General features: G+C 39.3%; 1 protein-coding gene and 1 long non-coding RNA gene across 2 annotated transcripts in view; both read right to left on the reverse strand.

The window, feature by feature from the left end:
- Nucleotides 1-12,866: 12,866 nt before the first annotated feature.
- Nucleotides 12,867-15,414, reverse strand: elfn1a (extracellular leucine-rich repeat and fibronectin type III domain containing 1a). Its single transcript, XM_036553117.1, has one exon. The coding sequence runs from the start codon at nt 15,285-15,287 to the stop codon at nt 12,894-12,896; it is 2,394 nt and encodes a 797-aa protein (XP_036409010.1). The 5' UTR covers nt 15,288-15,414; the 3' UTR covers nt 12,867-12,893.
- A 72-nt stretch (nt 15,415-15,486) lies between these two features.
- The window catches only part of LOC118794838, a 35,484-nt gene continuing 34,245 nt past the window's right edge, over nt 15,487-16,725 (reverse strand). The window contains exon 3 of the long non-coding RNA XR_005005770.1: nt 15,487-15,665. This is a non-coding gene — a long non-coding RNA (uncharacterized LOC118794838). The remainder of the gene's footprint in view (nt 15,666-16,725) is intronic.

The following is a 16,725-nucleotide window of genomic DNA, read 5'->3' on the forward strand; positions in this document are numbered from 1 at the left end:
ACCTTCCACCAACTTCTCTTTTCTACCACTGGTGTTGGATCTACCAGCCTGCTGGCTGGACTGAATGGATTGAGACCAATGTCTAAAGTAAAGCTGACTGAGAACAAACAATAATAAAGGAAGCTGCCAACTCTAAACTAGGATTACAAGAATTTTTGATACATAGGTATCTGTGCTTTAATTGTATGAAATGGCTTTTTAGGGTAGCTGTCCAGTGCAGTGTCTGTTGCACTTGACTGTTGAATATTTGTAATCTGCTAGTACCACTAGTTTGAGTATTCTACATGCAGAAATGTCTAAAACACTGTACATTCAAATAAGGATTCTTCAATATTTGAAGAATTTAGCTTAAACGTGTTTTTCAATAAAATAGGAAAACATTATTTGAAATATAATATGTCAATGCAGTGCATTAATTTCTTACTCTGCTTTTAAGAGCCAACCACTTCTAAACATCAAATTCTTATTTATTGATGTGATTATTATAAGATTATATGCACTGTAGCAGAACTAGTTAACAATAATGTTTTTGAATGAACACATGTTCAAAAAAGAAGAAAAAATCTAATGGAATGTTTGAGTGTGACTAATGCATATGCTGTTTCACTCTTCCTCTCTCTCCTTCACAAATATGCGCGTGTGCACGCATGCGCTCGCACACACACACACACACACGCACACACACACACACACACACACACACACACATTTATAGGTAAGCTATCATATGATGCACAGAACACATACTCACTGGAAATATCCAGTGGACGCATTTTCACCACAGGCATATCTGTGAGTTTCCAACATGCATAAGGAGTACCAACAAATGTAAGCCAAATGGTGTCTGAGGTAAGGATTTTTTCCATCCTACCTCCTATGTTATTACAAAACAAACTTTTATCTTTCCTGTAAACTACAGCACCTATTGCAGGGTCTAACTAATTAAATCTCAAACTGTCTTTGTCAATTTCACTATTAGCAGGAGGAAGTGTTTCAGAGAGCTGTGCCCTGAGTGGGAATGTGGGCCAAGGTGAGACTGCCTCCCTGTCCCACTGTATAATCTAATAATGAAATGTAATGCCTGTGAGGCTGGCTCTGTTTCTCAACGGGGGGACCGTTGAGCCATGATCCCCGGGAGGATCCCGATGATGATGTCACACTTTGGCTTCCGTGGATGATGTCACACATGGGCCCCTTACACAGGGGATGGAAGCTCACTCTCCTCATCCGCGCACTGCCACGTCACTAAAACTCGTCAATGTAAATCAAGCTTTGTGCATCTTAAAGCCTTATCAGCAGCCACGCCTTTTAGCTTATTCCTCTCAGGTGGCCAAAGCTGTGCAAAGCTGAGTTTAGTCTGTGTTTGGATGAGAGTCCTGCAAACCACTGCTTAACACACTTCACCCTTGAAAGAGATCCAAGAAAGAATGGAAATGTAAATATAAATGCAATCCATTGTCATGAAAATGGTACTGTTTACATAAACATTTACGCACTCATTCTTTTTGTAATCATGGGCATATTCAGTACTGATTTTCTAGACATGTGAATATACTGTAACAATGCTATTCCATCTGGGCATAGGTTTCCTCAATGCCTTGCCCTCCACTTGCCTTATTTTTAAGATTGTGTGTTTGGTCTGGATAAATAATATGCTGCATTTGAGAGGGTACACACCGTGCCATAGTTACTGTCCTTCAAACATTCACATCCAGGGACAAAGAATGACACACACTGTAGGAACTATAGGAACCACAGGAACTATATGAATTACTACATAGGTGACATGCAACGCACACAATTAATTTTGTTTTTGCTCCTCTATAGAATAAAACTGTTTATGTTTCTGGGGACACTTGCTTTGAAAGGACATTCATTGCAATCCCGTAGCAGTATTTTTCCTTTTCAATTGCCAAGGCCCACAGCATTACATAGCCTAACTACTGATCTTTTCAAGTGTCTGCAAACTTCTGTACAATGGCGTGGACAGATACAAGGTCTGCTGACAAAGAGGCTTCTGAAGGAGTGTGTGGTACCAGTTTGTTCTCCACCTAGTTCTCCCCCAGCCATAGAAATGGGGTGCTTCCACCTGAAAACCATCCCCTCCCCTCCTTTTTTAACCCCCCAACATTTTTCCCTTTTTTTCAGTGTCTTATCCAACCTGTTTTTGAGAATAATTTTTTTATGCACAGAGGTAGAAATCTCTGCAAAAAAAGTTTCATTTAAAAAGCCATCAGCCTAAAAACCAGTGTATTGGTACAACCACAAACAAAACCAAATGCTCAACATGTAGCTCCATGCCTGTCTTGAAGATGCTTCTAATCAGGCAGTTAAACCTCTTTAGCTAATGGCTGTCTGCACAGACACATGCACATTATTTACACAGATATATAATGAAGCAGTTTTAAATGATGCTGATGGAGTTGGTCTCTATTTGGTAAAATGATACATGGTTGACACAGGATCCTGTAACCACATATTTACACATATGTACTAACACATACATACGGCACAAAAGTATAACATATTGTCCTGAGATAAGTAGATATCTATCAGCATTTTGATTAAACAATCAACCAAAAGGCACGTCAAGTCTTTTTCAATTTTAGGGGCGCAGATTGTCTTTTAATTTGAGCAGAACAATGGCACACATATACAGTAGTTCTTGTATAATGCTCCAGCATTGGTCAGCTGCCAATAAGCAAAATGAGGTGGATAATGAAAGAACTTGAAATGAGCAACCTGATGAGTTTTGAGTCATATATTGTTCAGAAGTCAAAAAAGCAGTGAACAGTGAGAATAGGTTTAACTTGATTCACATGTACAAATCAATACACTTAATGCAGAAATAGTCAATAAACCAGCAAAGAAGACAAAGAAGTTGGAGAAAACAAACTTTGAGAAAAAGAAACTTCTGAAGAGTCAAAGTCATTTTCAAAACATATCAAAAGAAATATCTGAGCTTTTAAAAAGTAAAAACAAATTGAGGTATGGGAAAATAAAAATGAGAGAGAAAAGAATAAATTGACAGAACAATTTAAGAGTGGAAATATTTTGTCAGAGCCTTTAAAGAAATAGAATTAAAAAAAAAAAAAAAAAACTTAATACCACGAAGGCTCCAGCTCTCCAGCACAATGACAGCTTCTACAGCCTTAGAGACCTCTTCTGTTTGAACAGAATGAGGCAGACTTTGATGGCATTGGCACAGCAAACATTCCCAAGTACAGTCAACATGCACAGTAATGTGCTTAGAATTTAGTCCATTTGCTTCTTTTTGGATGATATTGGTGCTTTTCGCTTCAACTGCAACTGTGCTGTCCATTGCGCTGACATATAGGTACAGCTTGGTCAACAAAGCAGATGCATTCCAGGACTTAACTACTAACCAGTGATGTCATGTGCATTTTAAACTTGAACCACAAGTATATTTAATTAAAATATACTGAACATCCATGCTTTAAGATGCATTAGCACTTACTTTTTACTTGGAGAAAGTATTGTAATCACCACTGCCTTTGTTCTGCACGAGAGTGTCACTGGGTCATTGCTGTTGTGCCCTTGACCAAGTCACTTAACCTAGAACTACCTCAGTAAGTAGTGTGAGTTCTGCCTGAAAAAGGTCTTCATTGTGCTAACATGAATAAATGTATTACTTCTTCTCATTTCTCCCAGTTCTACCAACTTTATGATGTATATTTTATTATCTTGAGAATTGGCCAGCATGGCCACTCTTTGTAACACTAGATAACATTCCATTTTGTTGGAAGTGAGGCAGAGCCCTTTTCTTCAAAATGTTTATTTTAAAGTCAAACTTGCAACCCTCCTCACTGGTTGGCTTTACGTAGGCTATAATTTCAAGAGTACTATAATAAAATGGAGGCCAGTTACTGTATATTGGGTGAGAGAAATGTAGAATTGTAGAGCAAGGAGAATTTTAAAGAATTTATTAGATCAGGTCTGTTTTCCAAAGACATACTGTTTGTGCAGTGAGTGGACCTGAAGAGCCTGGTTAAGTCAGACATACAGTACAAATTGTATTCTAGTATTTTATTCACAGCTTTCCTTGATTTATTCACTTTTACATGTCAAATTTCCTCAGGTCTGGTGTCTCGAGGCTTTATATGTATATACATATATGTATATATATATATATATATATACATATATATATATATATATATGTATATACACACACACAGAACATAACCTAACAGAAAACTATTCCTGGCAATCTTGATTCACTATGAAAACTATGGCAGCTGACAGACAAGGTAGATTTGTTCATCTTTTATGGCAGGAGCACATTCACCAATCTCTATATTTCCGAAATCATTTGCATCCTCTCCTTGCTCTTTCTCGTTTAATCTCTGAGGCATGATTTACATCAAGCTCTCCCAGAGTAGGAGGATGTAAGGGGTCCGCTGGGCTGTTTCCACATCACGGATTCCATCCTCTACAACGACAAGCTGTCACTTCACCAGCAGCGCCTCAATCTCTCCTGGACACCATTGCCCTGAGGCACCTCTACTGAGACTCAAAGATTGCTTTGCTGTATCTAAGCACAACCTTTAACTGCCCTGGTAACACCACACAATTATATACATATAAAAAAATGTTTTACTCCCATTCCCTCTGGCAAAGGCAATCAGCTCTCCATGGAGGATTCTAGACAAGATGAAGTGATAGGTCCCTCAAGCACATGGTGGTATTGTGAAAACAGGAAAAAAGCTGGCACACTAAGGGAATGCATGGCTCTTCTCATTTCTACTTTATATGTTTCTTTTTTTTCATTTTTTGACAAAAAACAAAAACAAAAAAAAACAATACAAACAGACAGGAATATGTCTCTGTGCTGGTGTTTAATCTATTATTAAAAAGATTTGGTTTTGTGAGATGGCAAGGAATAATTTATGGTTTGGGACAGGAAGCAATAATTTTAAAAAGGTTCAGAAATTCAGATGCTCTGTTTTGCTGAAATTTATTTAATTTGGGTATTAGATTCCAGTGTTTTCAAACGGACCATTACTTTGGTAATCGTACAAGGCACAGTGTACAAAGTAACTATAAAGGTTCAGAGTCAGACATAAAGTTTTAGAAGAAACGATGGTAAAGTGCTGAAACAAATTACTCTTATAGTCATCAATTAGAGGCAATAACTAAGCACAAAGCCTCAGGTGGACAACATTGCAGCCTCCTTTTTATTGGTGATTTTAGCTCCATTCACAAAATAAAGTTTACTCATTTGTTACCATACAATGTTTTCATGACAACCCATTTTAAGCCATTTGTCATTAGGTGAATCCTATTTTTTTTTCATTTTCCAACTCTTTCAAGGAAAAGCTGGATAAATAGAGGATTAAGCCAATATGCATTTGATATCAATATTGTGTAAATATTTGTACATTTAATCATGCATACACATATAAAGTGCAGCTTAAATATTCAGTGTTATGACATGCAATGAGTGACAGACAATGACAGACATGGTGAAAGGCCAAGATGCAACTCATGGTCTTCAGACAGGTGTGCATTTATAAGACGAGTGAAACCCTGCATGCACACTGAATGAAAACAGCTAAAATAAGAAAGACAATATAACACACAAACAAAAGATCCTTTTCAGAAGCTGCTTTTCGCTGGCTCTTTTTCCCTGCTCTTATTCTTGTTCCCCAAGCTCTCTCGCATTGTAAATCAGGATTTGATTTACAATGCTTTAACCTGTCATATGAAAAAATGGCAGCATTTTTTAATGGCAGTGTCTATAGATTTATAGATTTCTAAACATGGATCTCTACAACCCAAATCATCATGAAACAAGGAATAGCCAGAAATGTACAGCTGATTCTCGTACTGAGTCACATAACTGACTCAAACACCTCTTCCTCTACCTTTTCCTAATCTGTAGAGTTCACTGCTGTTAGCTAGCTATGTCCTTGTGCATATGTTTATTTAATTTCTTTTTTATTTTATTATGCTGTTTTGTGGAAGGTGTACATTGAACTGGACTGGACACCAAAAAAGTGTTTGTTTTTGGTGCTGAACATGACCCAATGGTTCTATACAGCAGTAGATTACTCATCTGAAAATAGAAATGGCCTCATCTGAGTCAGGTATTCAAGCCTTTTCTCTGCTGTGTCTGTTGCTACACATTGAGTGGATTTGCTGTAACTATATAAATAATTATATTCAGCTCAATAAATAATGCATTTTGCAATCAACAGTTGCTTCTCTATTTTATGATGGATTTTTTTTTTCCACCAATGTCAGATATGATCACAAAAGGGGCATCACAGGTTGTTCCTCCTGAAGTTCATACTCACTGCCAAGGTAAATGTTCCTTATTGAATAGAGGCAGCGTGCTTTTTACACTCCCAGGAAAAAAATGGAAGGCATCATTAGTCCAGCCATGAAGTTCAACCACTGCCTTTATATACAGTATGTAATTCAAAAGATAACCTGCAAGTGGTGCTGAGCACATATGATAGTGAAATACACTGTGATGTGTGGAGTTGGTGGAAGACGGGTGGGTACAGTCATGTGGAAAGGAATAATAAAGAACCTTCTTTAACAAAGAATCACAAGGGTTTGGATAAAGGTGTCTGTTGGTGTATCAGAATGTTCGGTGTCAAATAAAGCCACCTTCCTTCAGTCTCAATTCTGGGAACTTGTGAATTGACCTGGCTGTTGCTACTTGGAACTGTACCTGAGACTGACTTGTTCCTATGCCTGCGGACAGCCTATAGAATATTTAGGCACTGATTACCCACATTAAAATATTCTTTCAATAAGGAAGCCTGATATCTTAGGGAAAGGCCTATATGTCCCTACTCAGGATATACAAATATGCACACATTAATATATGGATGTCAGAAGGCATTTCCAGTCTATAGCATTCAGGCTTTCAATCAGAAAATGCACCAGAGAATATGAAAAAATGCATCAAGATCATCACAAAGAAAATAGTCAATCTGACCGTGTGCATACTTCCATCCTGTATCTGAATTTTAATTCTGCTCCCAATCGAGTGTTAGAATGGCAAGCGGCCATTTTTTTTTTCGTGTTTGCTGAGAGAAGATGAAAGAAACTCTCTTGGTGTTTGACTTTGAAGAGTTTTATTCATATGATAAATAAAATATTTCAGTTGTTCTGGAACTAAATAGGAGTGTCTGTCCCCCTCAACAGATAAACACTGATTACATGACATGGATGCATTGCATGCATACATGCATTTTCAACGGTAAGCACTTTGGACCCAAAATTTAAACTGGAGGAAAATATTTTATAAATAGATTACATAACACATCAAGGAGTGACAAGTCAAAAAGCCTTGTATGCATTGGTATAAACAAATAATGAAGATATGTAAATCCATTTGCACTATATTTAGTGAACATCTATGTGGTTTTTGTATTCCTTACAGCCCCAAGCTGCACTGAGCATTATACACATGTAGGAGTCTACAGAACTTTCTTCTATGTTATGAAGAAATGATGTCTAAATTAAACATAAAAAATACATTTTAACATCACTATCCGAAGCCCTGTGTGCTGTAGTCAACAATCTTGCAGACTGGACTGTGAGATATGCTGTGCAGTGTACTTTTGTGGTTGGTTACCTGGTCAGATTTTAGATTTCATATTCATTTTAGATTTTCATTTCATATAATCTAATATGTATTCATTAATACAGTATTGAAAATTAGCTAAATTTGAGCAGGGAGTTTGCACGGAGACTGCCACAGTAAATTTTGCTCCCTCTAACTCCCTTATACTTTGTCTGGTATCCTGAATTTATGGTGGCAGGAAAAACACTACGGGAGTATCCACTTCTTCTGTCAGGGGTATTAGTGCGATTGAACAGACTCGCTAAGAGAAGAAACTAGGAAAGTTGAAGTACTTTAGAGAATGTACTTTGATTCATCAGCATGTTCTGTAGGTAATCTTACAAGGTCTACCCCACATATCACAGAGGGATTTGGGGTGTTATGGTTTACAGTACATGGTTTCTTTTCAGCCTCACCCATGCAGAGGTAAGATATGTTTTACACCCACTGCACAACAAAGCTGATATGGCTAAATCCTCTAAGCCTTGCGAGCCAGCCAGCCTCTGTCCAGAAGGCTGAGAGTTCCGTCTGAATGCATCGAATGTGTGGGATGGAAGCCATCACTTCAGATGGGTGACCCACTCCACCATTGATGGTCTGCAGATCATATTGTTATCATTCTCTGAGTCATTTCAATATCACAGCAAAAGAAAAACACATGGTAGCATATGCCATAGCACTTTGCTTCAAAATTTGCATGAAATGATGAACCATAAAGGATTACATAGCTTTTCTGCATAGTTATTTAAAGCAGAAACATACACTCATTTTCGTATTTTATAACTCGGGTTCACAAGTCTGTCCTACAGCTCACCACGAAAAATTTTTACCTAAAAAGCCCTGTTTAGGAAAAAAGATGTGAAAACAGCTGGTAACAGCCTTTAGGAGCAGTATTTTCATTCATTTCTTTGTGCTGACGAGGCTATCCCTGGCTCTTTGTGGGCATGTATGCAAATTTCCATTATTTACTTTAATTATGAGGCTGGATGAAAGAGACATCCTCATTCATGATGTAAAAGTAGCGAAAGAACATTTACAGAATACATCCACTGACATCCAGTTTGAGCAGCCAGAAGAAAGGGGCATGTTAAAAAGGCAAATACTACATTGTTCAGTTTAGACTGCACAACTGAACAACAAAGAGTTCCAAGATCCACATCTGACCAACTGAATGAGCTTTGTCAAAGGAAAGAAATACTCTGAGAGCATTAATTCATGGTCAATAAGGGTTAATGTTTAATGAATACCCTTGCCACTGTGATGTCCATAGAGGGAATCATTTTGCTTTATCTTTGTGATCTATGGAGTCAGACAGGTCATTTTTCATCGACACATATGGGCCAATTTCGTCATAAAGAGCTGCTTTCATCAAATTGGTCGAGGACCAGGCAGCATGGGGCTGGAAATCCACTGCTCATAAATCAATGAACCCGTGTTTTATTAAATCATTGACAGTCCCCCTTTACATGTCTTGTAGCAGTCAGGTCATGGAGGATCAATCTTTCTGACAGTGGCAGCTTGAACATTTGAACCCTGGAATAGATGGAACAGCACACTCTCCTTCAACTCCAGAATGCTGGTGGTGCCTTTCGTTGAAAAGAAAACATCCCAGAGGCTTTCAAAAATGGGGATGGGTGCTTTCCGTCTCTGAGGTGAAAGAAATGTAAGCCTTGACATTCAATATCAAAATCAAAGACATCTACCTTTGTTATTCTGTAATCAAAAACATTATTATACTGAACTTTGTCTACTACCTGTATTTATGTAAAATGGGGCTGCACAGCTTAATTGATTAGAGTTTAGTTTTTGTATATTTTATTGTATTGATACATGAAATTTTAAAGCAAGGTAGGGGGTTTCTTTTTTAGTAACTAATGTTTCACAAACCTGAAAAAGCAAAATTATGTCAAAAACAGTGAGGAGGGGAAAGCATTTAAACATAAATTTTAAGAAACATAAATTTCTTTCTGAAATAATCTAACAAGCAGCTAGAGGTGTGTGTCTGTGTATGTGTAGGTGTTTGTGTTTGCATTTGTACACACCAACCTCAAGAGATCCAGGCATCTGTTCTATGAAGGTGTTTGAATTCTGTTTTTTTTTTTTCTTTGCAATGCAACATTGCTTGTTCATTTTAATGACCAATGATCTCAATGTTGTGTCAGAAAAAACAGACATCCTCCACACATTGACTTGCAAGATTTTATTTGAAATACTCAATTTGACCCACCTTTGTCACGTGATCAGCGGGGACACATCGATTTCATCCTTGTTGATGTACAACGCGTTTCACTTATCGTGTCTCCTCTGCTGTTCATGCACTGTTGACCAAGGGTATGAAAAGCCACAGAAAACGTTCGTTCTGGGCAAACCAAAACACCACAGCTGCTGAAAATGAACAAACAGCAGACCATAGGCCATATCTAAAAATGAACAACCTGGGACATTCTAGACTGGTGTGTAGGAGGAGAATGTATGTTTAGTGGAATGGAACATGACATCCATGTGACACCTGTGCTCAGTCAGGTACAAGCATTTACAGATGGTAAATGGAGCAGTACACCATTACTAATTTTGCTTTTGTTTATGGATAGTCAAAATATGGAGCTGTCTGTCTACAGCCTGTACCATTTTACTTTTCCATATATTGTGTAATTATGGTCCAAAACAGCAGATATGTAACAAGTAAATAGCACATTACAATTAATAATAAATTTCAGAGCTTTAAATGTATATTGATGTATTCTAAAGTACTGTCTGTAGTTCATTTGTGTGGTGGTTTGAAAACTGGTCTTGAACCACAATGTTAGTGGTTCAAGTTCCAGTTGTGACAGTGTCATTGTCCCCTTGAGCAGAACACATGTACATTGTGTTCTTTATAACCTGTGTTGCCTGAGAACCAAATAAATAAAGAATTATTTGTATTGATCCATCCTTTCCCTTTATTTCACAGTATTTTGTCTGAAGCAGATATAACATAGCAGTAAGAAAGAAAAAAAAAAACACTTTATTGTGCTCTTGTTCACTTCTAATATCTTTCTATTGGAACAGATTTCCCTCCTTTCTGAATTTCAATCAGATCATCTTGTCACACACACAACCCTAATTGGGCACTGCCCTCGAGAGCTAACATCCTATCTGAAGGTCTCGCCATCTGTCTGTCTGCACTGTGGCACAGCAGTGCTACAGTTTGCAATAAAAACACATAGGCTACTTGTTAATTTATCTTTAAAATACACAGCTCATGAAATCTATAGAGTTGCATTTAGAAAAATAATAACCAATGAATTCGGATGTAAAAAATAATAACAATACCAACATCATAATACTGAAAGGAAAAAAAAAATAAAGGAAATTAAAAAAGTCTATAAACCCTGGAATTTTAAGGCGTTGGAAATTAGAAAAACAACCCGATTATCCCTAGTATCCAGTCTAAGACATAATCATACAATACACAATTCAGTGGCAACAGCTCAGCCCAGAAATACCACATGGGCCTTTGTAAATTAAATGAATACTCAGCACATTACCGCAGCTATTTAGTCACTCTTTCAGCTGCTTGGTTTAGTCACACTCTTCCACTCAGTGTCAATAAACGTTTCAAAAGTGTTACAACCCAACATAAGAAAAAACATCCTACAATAACAGGCTATCAGCTGCTAACACCCAGTACTTTTTCTTGTTGTTTGAATTTTTTTCTTTTTTCTTTTTTTTTAACAAATGTTTGAGTAGAACAAAACAATAATTGAAAGAAAAAAAAACAATTGCAGATGAATTGGGTTCCACAAAACAGAGGAAGAATAAGTTTGTGAATAACAGATTGCAGCTAAAGAGAAAACAAAAAAAAGCTGCCACATACTATAATATGTTGAATACATTCATCCTTGGAACTGTAGGATCAGTCTGGGGTCTGAGAAGTCAGCAGGGCATGCGGTGACTTGCTACTGCAGCACTTTGGTTGAATGTAATTATATGAGAATTGGTGAATCTCCGCTGTTAAAGGAGAAGCCTGGTCGATATCTGTAACTTCAATATGCTGTATACTATGTATGAAATACATCCATTTTTGAGAGATTGCCACCCAGGTGCAGTAGGAGCTCCAGCACTCAGCCTTCTCCTCCAGTTGATGACAAGTCTGGTGAGTCTGTATACCTCAAGGCATCTGTGGTGAACTCAGGCAACTCAGGGGGGAAAAAGAGCCAACACCATTTTTTTTCTGGTGAATATTGTTTCCATAGAGGAACGAAATGTGAGAAATGCATCTCCAGACTGGTTGGTGTCTTTAAATTATCACAGAACTCCCACAGATAATTCTGCTATGGTTGTGAGTCTTCAACGTTTTTTTTTTTACCAGAAAGGACAGAAGTATCGAGCTGCCGATAAGCCAATTGTGTCATGAACAAGAGGAGACCTCCTTCTGGAGCATGTACTGTTCATAGGAAGCAGTCTCTCCATTGTAGGTGTACATATGTAATGCACACTATACAATGTATTGCATTACAGATATTGCACAAACCTCTTCTTAGATATTGTGCCGTTTGATCTGATACCTGTAAAAAGGTATGCATTAAAATGTTGAGACATGAAGAAACAATGGGGCATGTAGAAGAATGTACCATTTCATTGAACAGTGCAATTTTGTATCCATCAGGACAGGAGACATTCATCTCAGGAGACCAACAGAATAATAGTAAAGAAGCTGTCTCTTGAATCCAAGGTTAAAACCTGATTAAAACAGGTAATCGTTTACAGCAAAAGTTGGAAATATAGAAATTTTGTCTGTTCATAGTTTTTTTAGTTATGTAGAACAAATCAATTTCTTCCTTTTACTCTCTCTACAATGCAGAGTAAGAACAATGTGTGCATACAGCGTGAATTCAGTTCTCTGACAGAAATAAAGATACACACAGTCTTGTATAGGAAGTGTTCAGCGGACATGTTTGCTTTTGTTGGTTTGTATTTCTTGTTAAGTACACAACAGTTAATCCACGGTCACAGGACACAGCCATGCGATACCCAAGTAATTATATTCCAATGCAATTTTTTTGTTTTCTTTTTGTGATAAAAGATAAGATACTTTAATTTAGTACATTCCTTCACAAATGTTAGACTGTCATTTCCAAGGTTCCTCTTTCAGTCGTTCCAGAAATCTGAGTAAAACACCTGTGGAGGAGCTTCGGTATTAATAATTTAAGCGTTTTTTTTTCCATCTATATGTTATTAAAATGCTTTCAGGTTTTAATGTTCAGTTTTATTTTGGCCCAAATCTAACTTCAAAAAGTCTGGGGAGAAATCAAGATTTTTGCTGGGCCGATACACCTTTCCAATAGTCTAAAATGTCATGCAAGTCCTCATCCTTGGCAAACTGCACTTTTTTACGCAGCGCGTGTCCCGCCGCCACATACTCCCCCTCTTTGTGCCGTTTACGGTGGATCTTGAAGCGCTCCCAGAAGGTGTGAGTCGGTTTGCAGTAGAACTCCGGGCTGGAGGCGTAGCTAAGGTCATGGTACTCGGGAGAGAGCTGGGAGTAGGTCATGTCTCTGGGGCGGGGGCGGGTCAGAGGCTCCAGAATGGAAGGCTTGCGGTTCCCGGGTCCCTCCAGCTGCTCGACCTGATGCGAGTCTGGGTAGGCGTGCCGGTGGTCGCTGTACTGCCGGATTTTCTCCGCCTCTGCCCTCAGGATGGCCACTGCTGGCGTGACGGTCAGGATAGCGTCGCCGCTCGCTGCAGTCTTCTCAATGTACTTGGCCTCGGACTTGTAAGACCCCTCGGAGCGGAAGGGCCTGGGGCTTCGCACAGAGCCACTGCATGAGGTGCTGGGGCGCTTGGGTGAGGCCTCTGTGCTGTGGTGTCTCTGCAAAGAATGGTGGTAGCTCTCCTTGTAAACTGGGGACAGGAATCCTGGCTTGCTGGGAGGCTGCTCTGAGATCAGCACCAACTGGGGCTCTGCAGTGGACACAGCTCCAGATTTCACTCCTTGAAAGGAGGTAGATTCTGATTTCAGGGCATCTATGCAGTTGTTAATGATCTGATTTACTTTGTCCACCTCTTTCGCGATGGTGGAGATTTCGGCCACTGAGCCTTGGTTGTTCCCAGCAATGGAGAGGTCACATTCCCGGCGATCAGATTGCTCCCCGGTGCGCACCTCAATATAATTCCCCTTCGCCATTTTAGGGGTTTCACTAATTTCCTGCAGCTTGTACTGCTCAATTTCACTGGAAGGTAAGTATGGCATCCTTGACATGTTTTCTCCAGCTAACATCTGCTTTTGTGACATTCGAGGAAGAGTCCCTCCTTCCAGCTCCACCCCATATTTGAGCTCGATGATATTTTTCTTTAGGCTGTCTGATTTTTTGTGCTTTTCATCTTGTTGCCGCTTTTTACGCAAACAGTAGTAGACTACTCCTAAGACTATTACCATGCTGAAGAGGCAACCCAGGATGGTCATGATGTAGTGGGTGGCAGTAGAGCTGTTGACCACCCTCTCCTTCCCATTTTTAGGGCCTGTGGAGATGGTCAAACAAGTGTGGTTGAACCGCAAAGAGTTGCGTATTGAGGCCACACAGTATGTGTAGTCTGTATGGGGCTTCAGGTTTTTCAGCTCAATGTCCTCCTTCTTAAGTTTGAGGTTTTGGATGTCTGTGAAGAAGCTGTTGTTGTAAAGAACAAGTATATACATTTTCTTGTACGGATGGGGGATCTGGACCATGATGGTGGCACTCTTGTGTGAGACATGCTTGAGCTTCATGATGGGTTTCACATCGAGATCAATGTATGTTGGACTGATGCTGATGCCCTCATCTGGCTCAGTTCCTGAGGGACAGTCATCCAGCCCACAAGGGGTAGAGTCTGGCGGAAGCGTAGTCGTATCCGGAGGTACAGGGATGTAGGGAGTCACATAGTCATCTGTGCAAACAGTTGACAACATGTGCAGGGCATTTCGGAAAGTGGGCATGTTTGGGTTCTGGCTGAGGAGGTTATAACCCGAGAAACCTGGCGGGGAATCACAGACCATACGCTCATTTGTCCTGTTGGGGAAAGCCGAGAGCCACTTGACAAAACCCAAGAGTTCACAGGAGCAATTGAACGGGTTAGTGTATAGCTCACACGTGGTTAGTTTAGTCAAGCTGCTGAACGTTGAGCCGTCCAGCTGCTGTATGCGATTCATGGAGAGGTCTATGTTTTCAATGTTGGGGCATTCCCAGAAGGCATTGGGTGTCACAGTCTCGATCAGGTTAGCTTGGAGGTAGAGGTACTGCAACTTTCCCAAACCCCTGAGGATTCCCTCTGTCAGGTTCCGCAGTCTGTTGAAGCCCAGCTGAAGTACCTGTAGGTTGAACTGAGCAGAAAAGGCCCCATCCTCAATGTAAGTGATCTCATTCTTGGTTAGATTCAGGTAGGTTAGGTTGGCGAAGCGGCTGAGTGCCGAGTAGTGGATGCTCTTGATCTTGTTCTCATTCAGGCGTAGGTCCACGATGGTGCTGTTGATGTGCTGGGGGATGGATTCATAGGGTGGCTGGTTCTGGCTGCAAATGGCCAGCCACACAAAGCCCTTCTCCCCCTCAATGAGCCAGCAGTCCCCTTTGACCCCATTGGTGTGGATCAAAGAGAGAATGGCCACCCACCACAAGAAGGCACTCGTCACCATGCCTCCACAGGAAGCCATTGGAGCCTCTTGTGAGGTCATAGCACCGCCCCTAGCTACCTGATGAATATGCCACTTCCGTTTCAGCGGGTCAGGGCCAAGTCTCAGGTTGTAAAAATTGTTTTAACTAATTCAGGCTAGGATAAAAGTCCAAAGTCTGTGAATAAGTCAATGATGAGCCAGACAAAAACCAAATGATCCTGTTCTGATGTACCCAGCCCTTTTAAACAAAGTAGTGGGAAGCTGCTTGTCCATTTATGTCTGCTTCCCAATGCTGGGTAAGATTAGCCTCAGTATCTCACAAATTCAGGCTGGTTTGTGCTTATTTCTTCTGTGACCTACATATCTGTTCAGTCTCAAACTCCTTTCCTGTTTCCTCTCCCTCCACCTGTCTCTCATTTATTGGTCCTGAGGTGGAACCTAGAAAGATAACACAGAAAAGGGATTTAGATGAGAAAAATCTGGATGTGAAATGAAACAACAGCAAGAATGTAAAAAGCACAACAGGAATAACAATAACACGTAAAAATGTAATGCTTTAGATGCACAACCTCATTTTCTCTGATTAATTTCAACCCAATCTGACTGGTTGAGCACAAGAAGAATGCAGACATTTTGGCTGTAAATTTACTGTTTCATACTTAAGTATGGAATCCATCTGTGGGCACCCTGAGGTAATTAACAAAAAAGACACTGCCATCCAAAGCAAGCTTATTCAGAGCACAGCTGTGTAGCTAAACAGCTAGATATAACAGATTCTTAGTGAATCATGTAGTTACTGGTATCAATATAAGATACACAGGTATCTTACCAGCTTCAATTGCCAGCAAGGTAATTGTCAGACCTTCTGTTTTTTTCAGCCATTTCAATGCATATCTACATGCATTTTATGTCTTCATTTGTTAAAGTCTCTACAAACTATCAAGCAGGTTAGCTATGTACCTCCAAAATTACTTTGCAGTTAGTTGCAATGGTGTTTGTGACAACAGTATTGATCTATTATGTTCCAATATCAGTAACTAGCTGAGCTTGTCTTGCTAGCTTAAATATTGATTTTAATCTCTACTGTATATTTCACAGTCACCCATATGACAGTCATATGACAACATGACAATATCTCCTTAGCTAATTAAGTTAGCAGCTACCCAAAAAACAAGATAACTAATATTAACAAGATAACTTCATATAGATAATTCTATCATAGCTTGATAGCTTACTTTATAATACCCTTTTCTTTTGCCTTAACAATTGATAGTATTCAATTAGAATATATTGCAAAACAGTTTTGACATTATAATATTACCTCCAAATTGCTATTGATTGCAATGTGTACAGTCATGTGGTTGCTGCTTTGGTGTAGATAGATGGCAGATATTGTGCTAATAATTTTTGCACCTTGTATTCTCCTCTTGATCTCTTTTAAACCAATTAATTTATCGTGAAAAGGTCCACTTTCTTTCTCTGGCCAATTAACCAGAAT

Source organism: Megalops cyprinoides, chromosome 19, assembly GCF_013368585.1.
Source record: "Megalops cyprinoides isolate fMegCyp1 chromosome 19, fMegCyp1.pri, whole genome shotgun sequence".
Taxonomy (NCBI): Eukaryota; Metazoa; Chordata; class Actinopteri; order Elopiformes; family Megalopidae; genus Megalops; species Megalops cyprinoides.